At 46.5% G+C, this 16,456-nt stretch overlaps 1 protein-coding gene across 1 annotated transcript in view; it reads left to right on the top strand.

The window, feature by feature from the left end:
* The window catches only part of BAX (BCL2 associated X, apoptosis regulator), a 95,810-nt gene that overhangs the window by 68,019 nt on the left and 11,335 nt on the right, over positions 1-16,456 (top strand). Inside the window, exons 3-4 of the mRNA XM_069605261.1 lie at positions 1,037-1,204; positions 1,985-2,120. Coding sequence (XP_069461362.1) covers positions 1,037-1,204; positions 1,985-2,120 — 304 coding nt within the window. The remainder of the gene's footprint in view (positions 1-1,036; positions 1,205-1,984; positions 2,121-16,456) is intronic.

Below are 16,456 nucleotides of genomic sequence, written 5' to 3'. Positions count from 1 at the left end.
TCCAGAGCAGGTAGCCTGAGATCGTCTGGGGGGGGGGGGGTGGTGGTGGTGGTGGTGGTGGTGGTGGTGGTGGTGGTGGTGGTGTATGGTCCAGTCAATATAGGACTGGACCATACTAGAATGAGGAATGGTGATCTTGGCCTGAGATTTCAGATGGGCATTGAAGAGACGAGGGAGGATGGAGCATTGTGACATTCGACACAGTAGTCTGGAGGGATCAGAAAGAAATGGCCCAGATGTAACCTGAATTTCTCTGGGAAAGAAATTCTGAGGCCATCACCTGCATTTATTTCTAGTTGGCATTGCCTTGGAGCAATCTGGATATTCCTAGCAACTCTCAGTTCTAGGGACACTGCTCCCATTTTTGTCCTATGGTGTTTAAATGCAACGGTCAAATTGAGTAGAAGGTCATCTCCTTTTCCTGGGGAGCGGGAAGACCAGAACGCTACTGTGAGTATTCTCAGAATTGTGAAGATGCCTCCTGCTGATTTTATTAGAATACTCATTTTACTACATAAATCGCCCCATTCCCCAAGTGCATTGTCCCAGAAAAAACCTCTATAGAATATTATATTTTAATGTAGGTTGTGCTTCTGAGAAAACTTAAAGGTGGCCTAAAGCAATAAAAGAATTCCTGTAGCGTGTGTTGAACGGTTTCTGTCCCAGGTGTTGGTCCTTGGGGGCGCGGGGGAGAATGTTACTTAAAAGACCATACCAAGCAGACAGACCAATATTTTCAAAGCCCACAGTGCAGATCTCTGTAGTGTCTTTAAACATACATATCCCTAAGGCCGTTTAGTTATCGGGAAGTGTCAATTTTATTTGAGGAATGATTGTAGTTGTTTGTGTAAAGTTCAATATGCCTTTGTGGTCCTCTGCAGGTTTCTGACCCACTAAGCAGTTCATAAATTCTGTTTACACGAAAAGGTCCCTGATTTACTATGTTCAGCCATAAACCAAGTTACTCGTTCTCATTTGTCATGCGTTTTCACTTATAACGCAGTTCTCTTGTGGCCTGGTATCCCTCTGCTTTAAGGTTTATTGAAGATAGAGTGCAGCGCAAGTGCCGTGAAGAGGAGGTCAACCGGACGAAGCAGGAGCTGGGGGGAAATGAAGAGCCACCGATGGATCCTTCCACCAAGCGCCTGAGCGAGTGTCTGCGCAAAATCGGGGATGAGTTGGATGGGAACATGGAGTTGCAGAGGTTCGATTTTGAGGGGGTGTATGCGAAATAGAATTGCATGATGGTTTCCTAATATTATGGTGTTTTAGAATATGTGAGTGGCATGCTGGTTGGGTGTGCATGGTATGATGACTTGCGATTGGAATGAAGATTGCAGTAACGCGGCCTGTAGGCGTGTTTTGATTATTGTGCATTGAGTGAGTGGCATGATTGTCAGTCGGGGGTTCCATGTGTTAATATCCCCGCAAAAATCTATAACTGTTGGGAGTTGCACTTAATAAAGGTGGGCATGCAGCGATGATGGGCATAGGGAAAGCAGTCCAGGTTCTCTGCAGGGAATAAGCAGCATTGTGTTGTGGGTGAATTATGGGAGGTAGGGGCTCGGCAACTTGATGTACCTAGGATAAAGGGGCAAAATAGCGCTAGCCACAATGTTTTTGAAGGTTGAATTGAAACAGCAAATGAGTGGAAAAATATCCTTTTTGCAGTTGGGCAATACAAAAATCTGTTTTATATTTCTACCTGCAATAGTTAATTGAGATAACTAAAACTTTATCTGAAACCTGTAGGTTAGTATGAAGTGAATTATTTGAGAATTAAGAGTTTATTGGGCACTTGTGGTGTTTCAGAGCACAATGGGGTGGTGGTTTGGCAAAATTAAGGTTTTATGAGGTGCGTTTAGCGATTTCCCGCACAATCGGGAGGGGGGTGGGAATTATGTGGAGTACAACCCCTTTGCGGGTGGTGGGGTGTCTCATTATAAATATCTTTACAGTTAATAGTATGCATTTCTCTTCCCAGAATGATTGATCAGGTGCCAATCAACTCCCCTAAGGATGTCTTCTTCCAGGTTGCCTGCCAGATGTTCGCAGATGGAACTTTCAACTGGGGACGTGTGGTAGCACTTTTTTACTTCGCATGCAAACTGGTCCTAAAGGTGAGTGCCTTTTGTTATGCAAGAAGTCGGACAAGTTATGGAGCAAGAATATTTTTCTGTGTTCTGTCTGTGAGATCTGGTTCTAATCTGTTGTCTTGTATAATGACGACCTATGAAACTCCTCACAAAATAATTCGTTGGTTTGAGCGACACATTGGGAAAGGTTTTGTTGAGTAGTATTCCTGCAAAGTCATGTTGTGAGAACAAGATCCCACAAAGCAAGAGCTGTCCTCATATTACAACCTAAACCAATGCATCTAGTAGGCTTGCACCAAGCAAACTAATGAAATCTCATGGCAAACTATTTATTCTGAGAAGTCTGTGTTGTACATTGGAAACCTAAACTCCCTATTCAGAAAATGTGTGCAAGTTTAATGCCACCACCTATAATTTGTGACATTAAATGGCGCCTTTCTGGTTTCAGTTCCTTAACTGACGTATTTGGTTGCTTACGTCTTACTAGCCACTGAGCATAATATTTTTCAGTTTAAATTTTTTTCTATGTCTTTACCTGATATTTTGTTGACTAGCATATTCAAACCGCCTTGTGGTTAAAAATATGAACGCAAGAAGAATGTTGTCACTGAATTAATCTGTATACCCTTTGCCTTCTGTAGTTTTCGTTAACGTGTTAGTTAACATCACTAGCCGGTGATGTAAATATCCCGTTTGTTTCAATTTGATAGCCCTTTTAGTGTGATACCCTCTGGTACATATGACATTAACATCCACATTTCGTGAGTGCTGCTGTATGTCTATATAGTGCATATTGGTCAATAGCAGCCACATATTGAGTTTCTGATGTACCAGGACACTTTAGCATTGTGCAAGCAAAAATGTCTGGTCTTTTTAAATGTCACACTTGAATCCTCCTGTGCAGCCATATCCACCATTGGCACCTCGGTAGTCTCACGTATCCTGATCCTGCCCAGTATACCCTCTGTTATACGGTGAGTGAAGTAAACAATGTCAGTCTACAGCCAGCATATGACCTCTTTGGGGACTATATTAAGAAAAATGTCTTGTTGCATGTGGGTGCTATTGAGAGTAGCAGAACCCGAGAGATCCCCAAAGTGGGTGAACAAGAAAAACATCGCTGGGGAAACTGAGGCCCCCCTTTTTTTTTTTCTTGTGCAATCACTTGTGGCTTGACTATTATGTAAGACATTGAACATATTTCTGAAAGACCGATATGACCCTTCCCCTTTATCTGATCCATCAAATGTTATTAAAATGTCACCAGTTTAGTTGAATAACAATCGCTTTGCATTTATGCTTAAATTATAGGTTTATGACCGCTAGCGTGCTAGCAGGTAGGCTCGTATAATTTGCATGGTGAATATGTGCATACTTAGCACTCATTTGGATTAATCTGATGCTACCATGGCGTGTGTATGCTCTGCACCAGACCAACTTATGAAAGGCACTTGCAACTATTTTGTTCACTGTTACAAGTGCCCTATTTGAGTTGGTGGGTCACAAAAATGGCACTTCCTCCTGGGATAACTGATGGTACTCTGGTCCCTTTAATGAAGCCAAAGAGCAGTGCTCCTGTGGGCCGGCAGCTCCGGTATGTTGTACTCCGCTTGCGGGGTGCTAAAGCTGCATCGGAATCCATTTGAAACAAGAGGCACCTGAGCTAGTTTATGGTATCCTCCAATGAGTCAGCCAGCAGCTTAAAGAACAAGAGGTAGTTGTGAACTCCAATATGGGGGACGTGGTTCTCAAAGCTGTGGTCCACATCCATTCAGGCCCAGAGAACTACAATTCCCAAGTTCCCCAAGCAAAACCACAATACCGAATTCCCGTTCCACCAGAGGAGGCGCCAATGCCCTATAAAACCTCAAGGTATGAGATGGTGGTGGTAGGCGGAAGAGCTATTTTGGTATTAGCTGGAGAGGGGAAGAGTAGGATCTGAAAGAAGGATACCGGAGCAGAGCCCCTGGAGCCTGATGAGAACAGGCAGCTGGAGAGAGCAAGAATGCTGGCATAAGGCAGAGACAAAAGGTTGCTGGGAGGGTAATGACAGTCCCTGGAAGTGGGGTGGCAGGGTGTATTGAGACAGTGGGCTGGAATAAGCAAGACACAGAAGGCTGTGGAGAAAGGTCAAGGACATTGGAGGGGATTGACACTGGGGGGGGGGGGAGAAGGAGACGGAAGTCTGAGGACTGGTGGGGAGAAGGTACCCAAAGGGGTGAATAAGAGGATGGTAGCAAGGAACTGGAGTGTCAGAGTAATTTTAGGAGAGATGCCTTAAGGGGATAAAAGGGAAGAGCGATAAGTGAGTTGGAAAGCCTGAATTGTCATAGGGGACACACCCATAGAATAGTGATTAGACATCTCAGAGAAAGAATTTCTCTTTGCTCATGATTTCTAAATCGAAGTTAAACCTTGAAATTGATAGAATTAAATCCAATGAGATAATGTTCATAAAACCGTGTATTCCAGAAACATAGGCAAATAATTGGGCCCAATGCATTTCAGTTTGTAGACCGTCTTCAGGGACCATAATCTAGAAAAAAACAAATCTTAATTACATTGCCTTAATGTGTAGAAAGGGGGAAAGGTTTTCCTGCCTGTCTTATCTACAATTTTTTTTTCATATCTGGAAGTACACATATAACTGCTAATTAGCCTCTCTGGTACATATAGTAATATTGCATCAAGGATCTACTGATGGGATCCTGTGATGTGGAGTAATGTTCTGCCCCTCCAAAGGTAGCCAACGGAAGAAAAAGCTTTTGTGGGAGTGAAACCTGAGCAGGGAGGGATTGGAGCAGATGGCTGGAGGAGCAGAACCCTGACGGGGCAGGAGTGGGGAACCTAGTGATCACCCTCTCCGATTGTTGGGGAAGCCTCTTGTCATCCCTTGTCATGCTTCCATCCATCCCAGAAGGTTCAAAATCCACCAACTGGTTCAAAGGTCAGTGCTGAATGGCAAAGAAGAAAAGGGAACCCTTTATTCAGAGACTGGACTGAGAAGCTGTTTAGATGTATTTTTGAAATTATCCCACGGGGGGCTGGGAGATTGAGGGGCCACTCTATTATGGGGACCAGGGAAGACTGAGTTCAGCCAAACCCAATCAAGCTAAGGTAGCAGAGCTGCAAGGCTTAGTATCAGGAAGGGCGTGAGAGTGGTCTAGGACAGCAATGAGTCGGCACACAACCACAAATAATTCTAGTTAGACAGTCAAGTATCAAACCTGCAATAGTTTATTAGGCCTTTTTAAAATTCACACTAAGCAAGGAAAACCTGTAGTCCAACATTGTCAGGCAAACTCTGAAAAAACAGATGTTCGAATTCACATTTGGAGAAATAGATGAGCATTAGATTCAATGACAAGGGATAACGCAGGCAAGCACTTATATGCTTTAGAAAGAACAATTGAGGCTATTCCTATAATAGCTTCACTCGCTCTTCTAAAGTCCAACCCTAAGATGGTTTGGGGCCTTATGCCCAAAGGTCACCAGTTCCAAAATATATACTTCACTGGTAGCTTTAGGAAGAGATTGGAAGTGCCAGTGGTTATGATTTAGAGTCAAAAAGTTACTTACATTTCAGGTAAGTAATATCACTTAATCCCAGGCCTTTGGGAAGTCCTAGGAAGGGATCCTTTACAAGGCCCCCACGGACTAAAGTCAGGAAAGAGTGATTTAGGGACAGGACTTTATGCCCATGTAACCCTATGTAGAACAGGGAAGGGAAGGAACAGGTATCTAAACCTACCCCCTCTAACTCTGATTCTTCTAGAGCCCACTACTTGTGTTCTGGTATCCATTTGAGGCAGTCTTCTGCACTTGGTCCGGTCGAGGAAGGCCCAGGGGTCACTGGTGCAGAGGTTACTTTCTGCACCAGGATTTGGTTTCGGTCAGTTGTGGTGCACAGGAATCTGTTCCTGACTGCTTCAGTAGAACATCCAAAGGAGGAAAAAGTAACACTTCTGGGAGACGGACAACCTCTGGTACCCTGATGGGTTTCAAGGAGTGTTGCTATGCTAGTCACCACGGTCAGACTGCGAGAGGCTAAGTTCAATTGAACAAAGGAGAAGGCCCGGCACAGCTTCTGTTCATGTGGGCAGGCATGCAAGTATATACTCTGAACAGCAACTGCTGTAGAAGGTAGCCCAGGAGAGAGCTGGTTGTCCTGGGACACTTCTGAAGGCATTGATCCTCGAGCAGAAGTCGAGACCCGTCGCCTGCAGAGGTAGTCCTCTGGCTGTCAGCGGGCTGCACTTCTTTGAGGTTAGAGCCTTTGAGGCTCGAACGATCTTTTGAATAGCCATACAAGCCCTCCTTTTATCCAAAATTTGGGCTGGGAGCATTCCCGAGCCCACCAATGGTAAGGATCTGCACCACGCAAACAGCCAGTGGCTGTCAATTAATGGATAGCCACTGGACACCACTGCCCAGCAACAGACATTCATGCACCAGAGATGTGGATTGGGACTAAATGGTCCCATCCTTCACCTCCGACCACACACGCAAACCACCATTTGTCCTGCGAAAGCCACAGCTTTCCCTGCTAAAGGGCATTCAACACAGGGCATTTCCTGATCTGAGAAGGCAGGAAGAAAGCCAAAGAACATTATGGCCAAAGAACAAGCAACAGTCTTATGGCACAGCCATTTTAGGGTGCTAGCCACCTTTTTAGTAGTCATTCACGGTAAATGCAAAATTGCACGAGTAAAGTTCCAAAAACTTTAACAATCATTGCTGCCACCAGCTTGTCTTAGGCACGTTGTCAAAGTGACCAAAAATCCATTATATAAAAAGATAGTATACATGGTATCCTAACTGCACTTCACTGTAAAATGTGTGTGATTTGTAACCATGCAAGACATTGGGAGGGACCTAGTATTTCACTGCTAATAGTCTTGGGCACTGCTCTGTTTCCCCATAAGAATGAGCAAACCGACAAGAAAAGTAAAGCAGAAGGCTTTACTTGCCTTAAAAAAAAGTCAGGGCAAGGGTTCAAAACCAGCAAAAAGAAAGGGTATCCCATAGGTCTATGGGAGGATAGGCACAAAAATAATAAAGTTCTGAACGAGGATCCATAAGAACTGTGGAAAATAGATGTGGGAACTCATTTTAAAATCCTACGATGTAAACTCATTTTTTGTGTGGCTTTGGACCACATGCTTAACTTTTGTTGTAACACATTGTCACAAAAGACACTTATTCGAATACGCTTCTCACAGCACTACAAGGTTCGAAATGACGGTTCAATGAGCATGAGCTAAAACCAGCTTGTGGGCATCAGGCATCACCCAGTAGGCGGGAGCAACCGTAGAGTAACCAGGAACGAGCAAACAGCGATCCACGAATCCAAGTTCCACTTTAGATGCAAACTTTTTACCCATTCTGTGTGATCCGTTATGTTTAAATGCGTACTAGATGTGTTCTGAGTTCTGATCCTTTATTAACATTCTCAAATACTCCGTTTGTGTCATATGCATGTTTGCACCAGTTGCCCTGTAGAGTCACAATTAGCTCCTGGTAGTTGTTGGTTTCAAGCTAACCAGGCTCTTAGGCTGAAAGCATGAGCTGTACAGCTCCCAGCAATTTCGAACCCTGCACTACCCCCAAAAGGAAGGCGCATCCTGTCAACATTTAGTTTAATCCAGACACAATTAGTTTATTTTGGCCAACTCTGTACAAATTTAGTAAAAATAATCCTTGGTTAACCAGATTCTCTGGTCTGTCAATCTAAGGCTGTTGTGTGACATTTCATCCATCTAACCAAACACTATGGCAAATGCATATATTTTCGGATCGGTTAGACACAAAGTGATAATTGTTGCACTTCTTCTCAGAGAAACGGAATTGTCGGTTAATTATTGGTTTTGTTCTTATTTTGTTTCTTTGGGAACACATTATGACAGATTACCATGGTTCTGTAATGAATGCGGTGGTACTTGTTTGTGCAGTGTGTTGCTTTACCTACTGACACTGAACATGAATTGCACCAACTAAGTTTTTCGGCCTGCAAAATTACATGTTCTTTCTTACATTGCCCATGGCGTTTATTTGAGATGGGTGCATCAAGATATTTGTTCTGATCACATCACGTGTTATCAATAGCCCATTAGAATTGGTGGTGGCTTTTATCATTCTGCTTACGGTTCACTGTCCTGTTTTAATATGGAACAAGCTCCCTGATTTTAATTTATTTGGAACTACTCTATAAACATAATAAGGCACAGGTAAGTAATTCAGCAGGACTACTCTGCGTACTTACTCTGATTTTCCCAAATGACTTGGCAGGTTTTCCTCTGTTGGATCCAGTAGAAGATGCCCAGCAGCTGTAGGTGCTAGGAAGAATCTAGTCTGCTCCAGGGGCCGAGTACAACCCTTTCCAAAGAAGAAATACAGCATTCACTGATGGAGGGATTTTCTGAGAAACTGAAATTTGGTAATTAACATGTAAGACTAGTGGCCGACTACTGAAGTTCCAGACCAAAACACGGAACAGCAGCGGTTCTGGCAGAATGGCTCAATTCAGAGCTGATCAGTTCACTGGGTGGGCCAGGGACACTCCCGGAGGCTTCAAGATCGTGAAAAGGCGTTGAGACTGGCAGTCCATGGGACAAAGCACCGATGATGGCCTAAGATCAGGTTGTCCAGCAAGGCTTCACCGGAACAGTTGCAGGAAGGGTCACCAGGCCTCCTTAAGAGGTTGCAAGAAGAGAAGAGGCAAGTAAGTCCAATATGCTTGCAATGAAAAGTAAAGTAACAAAGGCTGCAGGTGGCTTGACGTTGTGAGTACGTTGCCCAAGTACACCACAGGAATTGAAAATGTAAACACGAGCCTCAGAGGAAGAGCATGGATACGCTCGAACATGTGTCAGGCTGCATATGTCTAATTACTCTTGCAAATCAAGCGGTTTCCAATAACTTACTTTTGGCGCAGAGTGAATGTAACTCGTGTTTACACTCTTAAGAGGTTGTCCTCGAGTCTTCCGTTGGCTGCAGAGCTGCACAGGATACTTAGCTCTGTTGTTGAAATGCTGGAATGATTGCAGGACCCCTCATCTTAAATTCAGGTCAGTGATCAAACTCCGCCATGTAATAGAAAGGATCTGCACCACTCACGCAGCCAGCAGTGGTCCAATCATGGACCACTGTGGGTCTGACTTATGCATGCACATCAGACTCACTGGCATCAGACAGTCCCAACCCACTTCTTGGGTCCACACTCAAATGGCCTGCAATAGCCCATGTAAACGGAAGCTTTCCCAGGCAAATGCATGACCATATTCGGTATTTCCTTGCCTGAAAGAAGGCCAATCAACAAATGCCCAAAAATCTTGTGCCGCGACCCTGTTGGGACACTAGCTACTGTTAGTAGCTAAACGCGAATGTGCATACTAAAAATATAGCTAAAAAGGCATCTGCTGCCACCTGCTTGTCTTGTAACTAGTATAAAACCACCAGTCCAAGGGACGAAGCACTGACAAAGGCCTTCTGAGATCAGGTAGTCCAGACGGGCTGAATGACTAATCAGTTTCCCCATGACAAATGAGAAGAAAGGCCAGGGAAGTGAAGCTGAAGGCTTATTTTCTCTCTAAAAGGTAAGGACAGGTCAAATGTTTGGGGGTGCATAGAATATGCAGGGAAAGTTGCCTAAAGGGGAGATCTTTCTGAACAACCAGCACAGTGCAACCTAGAATATGCTTGGGCTACCAATGTGGGTGAATTCTGGGATTTTACAAATGGAGCGTATGCTAAGCTTGTCAAGCTAATTGTATAATGGGGGTTGTCTAGACTGGGTTTTGCAAAATACTGTTGTAACAGCATTTTGGAGTAAACTCTCACTATGCTGGAATCCTGCAAACCTGATCAAACCTCCATGTTACTCTGTGCAAACTGACGAATAGTTGTTAATGCTGCCAAACGTATACTTATTTATCAGGGGCATTGGTCATTTTTCAAGAAACTTTCGAATGCATATTCTGGAGTTAGACTGCATTTTGTCATGAATGCTAGTACTGATTCAAGGAACATGTATTGCTCCTGTACATCTTAAACCATTGTCTTAACATGCATTCCAACTGGTTTGCTATCCAGCCGTCTTTCCGATTTCATTGCATCAGTTTCCCTTTCTGAGTGGGATCCATTTGGGGGTTCTGGTTGACTTATCTTGCCTTTTGGAGAAAGACCCTATGACCATGGAAGAGTTTTAATACTCTAACTTAGTGTATCTACTTGTCCAAATCCTCTTTCCACATATGCATTCCCTCCACCCTATCCCACTCTGAATTATATTTACGGAATGTACTCTGAGTGCACAACCATTTAACATGTCAAACTGTTTGCGGGAAAACAGTGCTTACCTTCCAGGGCCCTGGTTATTCCTGATCTGAAACTTGGTAGTCTTCAGACACTTTTCCTTCCCGTTTGTGTAGAGAGGTTTGCCATTATGGTGAGACTTGTTGGAGACGTATGGGTGCAAACTGGTGTCTCACTGAGGTGCGCTATATTTTGAAAGGGCAAAATTATTGAAAAGATTACGAAAGCCTCAGGGTTTCTTTCCTCATGAGAAATTGTTTGAGAATTACAAAGGGACTTCGAGGGGGCATGGGGCAAAAAAAGTGCTTAAATCACTAAAATTAACTGACTCAATTGTGTACAGGCAATTTATAAGTCCCCTGATAGTCTGATCAAATTGTGATGTTAGTCACCTGTGATCCAAACCTGCATGCTCGAGGGGGTAGCACTTTTAAGAGTTTGTGAACATCATCAGAACAGTTTTCGATAACTGTGCAGCAGGGTGCCAGTGTCCTCTACCGCAGCACTTTTCATGGTCTAGTATACCTCTGGTATATTATGTGCGGGCTCATGGAGGTAGGGGTAGTGGGGGGGGGGGAGGGGGTTCACTTCCCATTGAGCGAGACCAGCAAAGAAATCGAGGCTGAATGCCTAAAGGATCTTAGGCGCTGGGGTAGCTACTAAGAGCAATGGTAGAATGACCCAGATGAGTGCGGCATATTACTATAGGGCCATGTTGGTAGTATTAAGAGCAATGTCCCAAAGGAGTTGCTCAGCGCATTCTTGGGTTTAAGTTGTGTGGAAATAGACCTAGTTGTCAAGTGTTATGAAAGATGTTCATAGCAATGATAAATCTTCCTGACCTGTGCCAACCCCAGAACATTTTGCTTTACTGGTGGATTATTTTTCCCTATACCTCAGTGAGTGCAAACCTTTTGCCACACTCGTAATCTTTTACTCTTTTTATGGGTGTCATTTATTTTTGTAAATTAACTTTTTATTTGTATCAACAAAACAGGAACCGCAGTGGAGCCGACATTTTGAGAAATCCAACCATCACAGTTATAATTATGTTTGAAAACGACCCCGCCTGGTTCACTCCCCCCATATAATCTTCGGGACCCAACGCCAACCAGTCGTGCAACTTGATGGTGCCACTGCATGGTGCACAGTAAACTCTCAAAGTTATCTTCTTAGGGGTCGGGTACTGCACTCGGGTACCCACCCACCTGCCCCATGTCTGGACCTCTATAAATATCGTGGAACTTCAACCATTCATCTTCTATCGCTGCACTACCTCCATGTATTGCCTCAGTGATCCTTTCCAGGAGGTTTATGCCCTTCGCTTTCGTAACCCATTCCTCCAACCTCTAGCGGTGCGCCCTTTTCCAGTGTCTAGCCAAGCAGGCCCTGGCCCCAAGCAGTAGTAAGTGCACCATATGGGGTTGTGTTCTCCATTGGTCACCCTCCCTCTCCAACCCGAGAATAGCATCAGCATTGGGTCCAGTCCCCGGGCCACCCCTTTGACCTCTTTAATCCACCCGAAAATCTCTGCCCAATGGACCTGGACCTCTCGGCACCCCAACCACATATACCATAAATACGCCCTTTCCCCACATCTGTGCCAACACTGTGGGCTCACCTCTGGGAACATTCTGGACAGCCTCACGTGGTCGTACTGCCATCTATGCAGCAGCTTAATTCCATGAAGTTTAAATTGACAGGCCACTGAGGCTTTGAAGGCCCTCCTACACATTCCTTTCCGTAGACCGTCGTCCAGTTCCCACCCCAGGTCCCTTTTCCACTTCCGTCGGAGTCCCTAGACTACGTTCTTCCTCACCCCAACCAATGCCCCATATACCAAGGAGATAAGTCCTTTAATCTCTGTAGGGGTGTCCAGGATCCTCTCCATGGGGGTGAGATCCCTCTGCCGCGATGCCCTTCAACCTTAAGTAGAGGGAGACCGGCAGCTTACCCACATTTAAGGCAGTCTTGAGGTCCTGAATCCCCACGAAGAGCCCATTTGACCATATCTGACCCACCCTAGTCAGCCCAGCTTCAAACCATCAGTGGTATCTCTTGTGATCAGGGATATCCTCCCTAATCGGTGGGGCCCAGATGTGGCTCATTGGTGTGGGCCAGGAGGTGACACCCCCCCCCCTCCCTCATAGCGGCACCCTGTCTCCAGACTTCCCACTGTACCCCCAATATCGGGTGCTGCCTGATTCTCCTGGGGACCCTTTCCCTCAGGACCTATAACCACTCCCCTACTGTGGTAGGCGCAGGTGTTGATTCTCCAAGAAGACGCACTGTTTATCTGCATCTTCCCTAAGGTGTGGCACCATTGCTTGCAATTGGGAGGCCTTAGAGTAAAGAGTTAAATCTGGGAGACTGGGCTTTTGTCCCTGCCAGAGAAAATGTAACGTGATGCCCTTGGCCTCCCTCAGAAGCTGCTCTGGGACCTTCACTGGTAACATTTTGACGAAGTATTGTATCCTTGGAAGGAAGTTCATTTTCAGAGCGTTTAGCCGTCCCATCCATGAGATGTTATGTTTACCCCATTCAACCATTTCTCTGTACTGATTGTTCAGTAGGGGGGGGGATTTGACCCACTAAGGTCACCCAAAGCCCTTGTAATGTTGATACCAAACAGTGAATGCTCTCAACCTGGATATCCATCCCTAAACCCCTGACTGCATCGACATCCCTCAATCCCTTCTCCAGCAAATGGGAACAGGACAGACGGTTCACCCTAAAGCCTGAAAGGGACACCTATTCCTCAATGCCATTGCCGCTGGGACCAATCTCAATGGGTTCTTTAGATGTGGGAGGACATAGTCCGCATAGAGCCCCAGTTTAAACTCACCCCCCCCTCCCACCGCAATGCCCTCCACCCAGGAAGCCCCTCAACTTCTCCACCAAAGGTTCCATGGGGAGGCCGAATAACTGGGGACAATGGGCACCCCGGTCCTTTCCGCCTCTAACTTCAGGGCCCTTGAAAGCCTTCCGTTAACCTCCGACCTCGCTGTGGGGCAAGAGTATAGTGCCTGGATTCCCCTCATGATCCTATTCCCCGACCCCTTATTTACTTAAGACCTTGTAAAGGAAATCCCAGCCCAAATCAGCATCCAGAGATAGCAATACAGGATTACCCTCCTTGTTCCCAGCCTAGTCGATCAGGTGCAACGTCTTCTGTAACATATCTGCCCCCTGCCTCCCTCTAATGAATCCAACCTGGTCGGAATTGATCAATCTGGGCATGACTTTGTCCATTCTTAAAACCAGGACCCTTTTCAGCACCTTTGCGTCCACGTTTAGGAGTGATATGGGCCAGTAGTTCTTGCGATTCCCTCCCTTCCTTTGGTATAACCGATATCCGGGCCAGTCTAAAGGTGGGGGGGGGGGCCAGTTTCTCCATGTGTGGCACCAGCTCATTAGCAAAGGTCTTAAAGAAGGCCATTGAATATCCGTCGTCTCGCGGTGCTTTCCCTATCTTCATCCCACGGATCGCCCTCAGCACTTCCTCCCCCCATAATGGGCCCCTTTAGCTCTGCCATCTCGCCCCAGGGCAAGGTCGGAAGGGGAATTCCCTGTAGGTACTGCTCCAGCTGCTGGTTACCCACCACCATGTCCTGCTCCTCATAAAACCGAACAAATTCATCCAGTACTCCCATCGTTGGAGTATTCCCTCCACCCACTGGTTGGCTCCTTAACCTGGATGCCAGCATGGCATCTGCTTTGTCCCCTTTTTTGTAGTAGCATTGCCGGAGGGACTGCAGCCTTGACACCACCTTGTCCACCTCCAGTTCTCTCAGCTCCTGTCTCTGCTTCCTGGCTTGCGCCAGCCTCTCTTGGGAAGCTCATTCGTCACCTGGCTTTTCGGACTCAAGGTCTCTGATTTTCCCCCCTCAGTCTACCTGCTAGGGGTGTTCTGGTGCTTTTCTTTCCCGCCCCCTCTCCAATCAGCAACCCCCCTCCATGTCGCCTTTGCTACCTCCCATACCATGCGAGGGTCGACCTTTCCTATATCATTGTACATGAAAAAAAATCCCCTATGGCTTTCCTCATCCCCTGCACAAAAACCTCATCCTTCAACAGCATGTCATTGCACTTCCAAAGGGAGTCCCTTGTTCACAAGCCCACCATGGAGAATCCCATTATAACCATGTCCTGATCCATCCATCTGATGGGGGTGATATCAATATACGGCCTCTGGATACACCAATAATCAATCCTTGTCTTCGTGCCATGTACGGGGGAGAAAAATGTGGTGTAGCCCCTAGTTTCCGGATGAAACCCACTACAAACATCCACCATTCCCTCCCGTGCCAGGATGCTGTGGAACTTCCCTGCCCCCAATCCCTCCATCACAACCTCACTGCTGCTTCTGTCAATAGCAGGGTCCGCCCACATATTGAAATCGCCCCCCCCAAGAGCACTAAGCCGTTAGCCTGCCTCATTATTTCTGCCAATGTGTCCTGGAAGAATGGGAGCGGTCCCTGATTTGGGCAGTAGATATTAGCCAGCGTAAACTGAAACCCCTCGAGTACCAGAGATGAGCAAGACTACCATCCGGCCTCTGCCACATCTTCATGTCCCCAGGTGAGCAGTCTATGAAGCAAAATGCCAACCCCTCCCTTTTTGGCCTTACCTGAAGCTCGGAATTCCTGTCCTATCTCCCCTCTGGGCAGGCACCTCTTTTCCCATCTCCAACCTTGTTTCCTGTAGGAACCTAATATCAAGCCCCTGGTTCCGGAATTCCCTCACCGCCAGTGAGCGCCTAATGGAACCCCTTCACATTTAACGTCGCTGCCATGAGCACGTCCACCCGTCCACCATACCTGTGCACCATTGCCGATTTCCAACTAGCTTTCTGGCCACTTTGTTGCCATGACAACTACTCTTCCCAACCGCCCCAATCCCACTTCCCCAACTACCCTGCCCCAGCCCCCAACTCCCATCTCCTTCCCATCCCTCCCCTCCTTTTCAAACCAGAGACACCCACCATGTGATGGGCCGCCAATGATTGCTACTGCCACGCCGTCCATCCAAACTATCACTTATCTCCTCCCCATTTGATAACCAGTATCTGAGGCTTGATGGCCTTCCGGACAACCATTTCTCTCCTCCCCCAAACATTTGAGGCAATGACACCCTCTAAACTGTCACTTCTCTCCTCTTCCACTTCCAAACAGGCATTTAAGGCCCTGAGGGCTCATCACACTTGAGCAGAACCCTGCATGCTTCCAGTCACTTCCCCGAGGGTGGGGTGTTAAGTTTCCTGTACTTCTTCCCCCTGGTGTCTTTTTCTTAGCCACGAGTTCCTTCCTTTGCTCAGAGTTTGAGCTTTTCTGGTCAACCTGCACATTCGTACATGGGTCTGGTGCCGCTTGCAGCAGGGACTGTAGCAGCTGCTGTGCCTCCTGGCCGTTCGTGATCCGGTAGTCCGTGTGGCCAATCCAAAACACAGAGCAAATGGGTATGCCCAGCGGTATCAGTGGCCCTTTTCCGTCAGCCATTGCGTGAGGGGCCGGCAGTCCCTTCTGTGTGATAGAATAAGATCTGAGAGGTCCTGAAACACTTTAATCGAGTCCCTCTCTTATTGCAGGGTTCGCACGCGTTTTGCTCTTTCCAAGACTTGCATCCTGTCCCTGTATCTGAGGAACCGGACGACTATTGATCTCGGGCCTCCACTCCTACCGCCCGAACCTCTATAGGCCATCCAACTGGACTGTCTTGCCTCCCTCTGCGAGGAAGAGGGCATCGATCAGGCCTTCCACCTTCCTTCCCACGTCTCGCCTTTCTGCTCACTCTGGCCCAGTATGCGCAGATCATTGCGGCGCTCTCTATTTTCAAGGTCATCGACCTTCAGAAGGATATCCTTCACGCGTCTCCATGTCAGTCAGCCTAGCTTCATGTTTCATCTCCAAAAGGTCTACCTGGAGGTGGTTGTTCTCCATCCCCTCCATTTTGTCCTCCAGCTTGTCCACCCTCCCCTTGAGATTGCAGATGGAGGCCTTAATGTCACCCCTGATGGCTTTGATCTCCTGGAAGATGTCCTTAAAATC

The sequence above is a fragment of the Ambystoma mexicanum genome, chromosome 1p, assembly GCF_040938575.1.
Source record: "Ambystoma mexicanum isolate Mex_15411 chromosome 1p, UKY_AmexF1_1, whole genome shotgun sequence".
NCBI classification, from domain to species: Eukaryota; Metazoa; Chordata; class Amphibia; order Caudata; family Ambystomatidae; genus Ambystoma; species Ambystoma mexicanum.
Note: the sequence above shows the minus strand (reverse complement) of the source record. Positions and strands in the feature narration are given on the sequence as shown.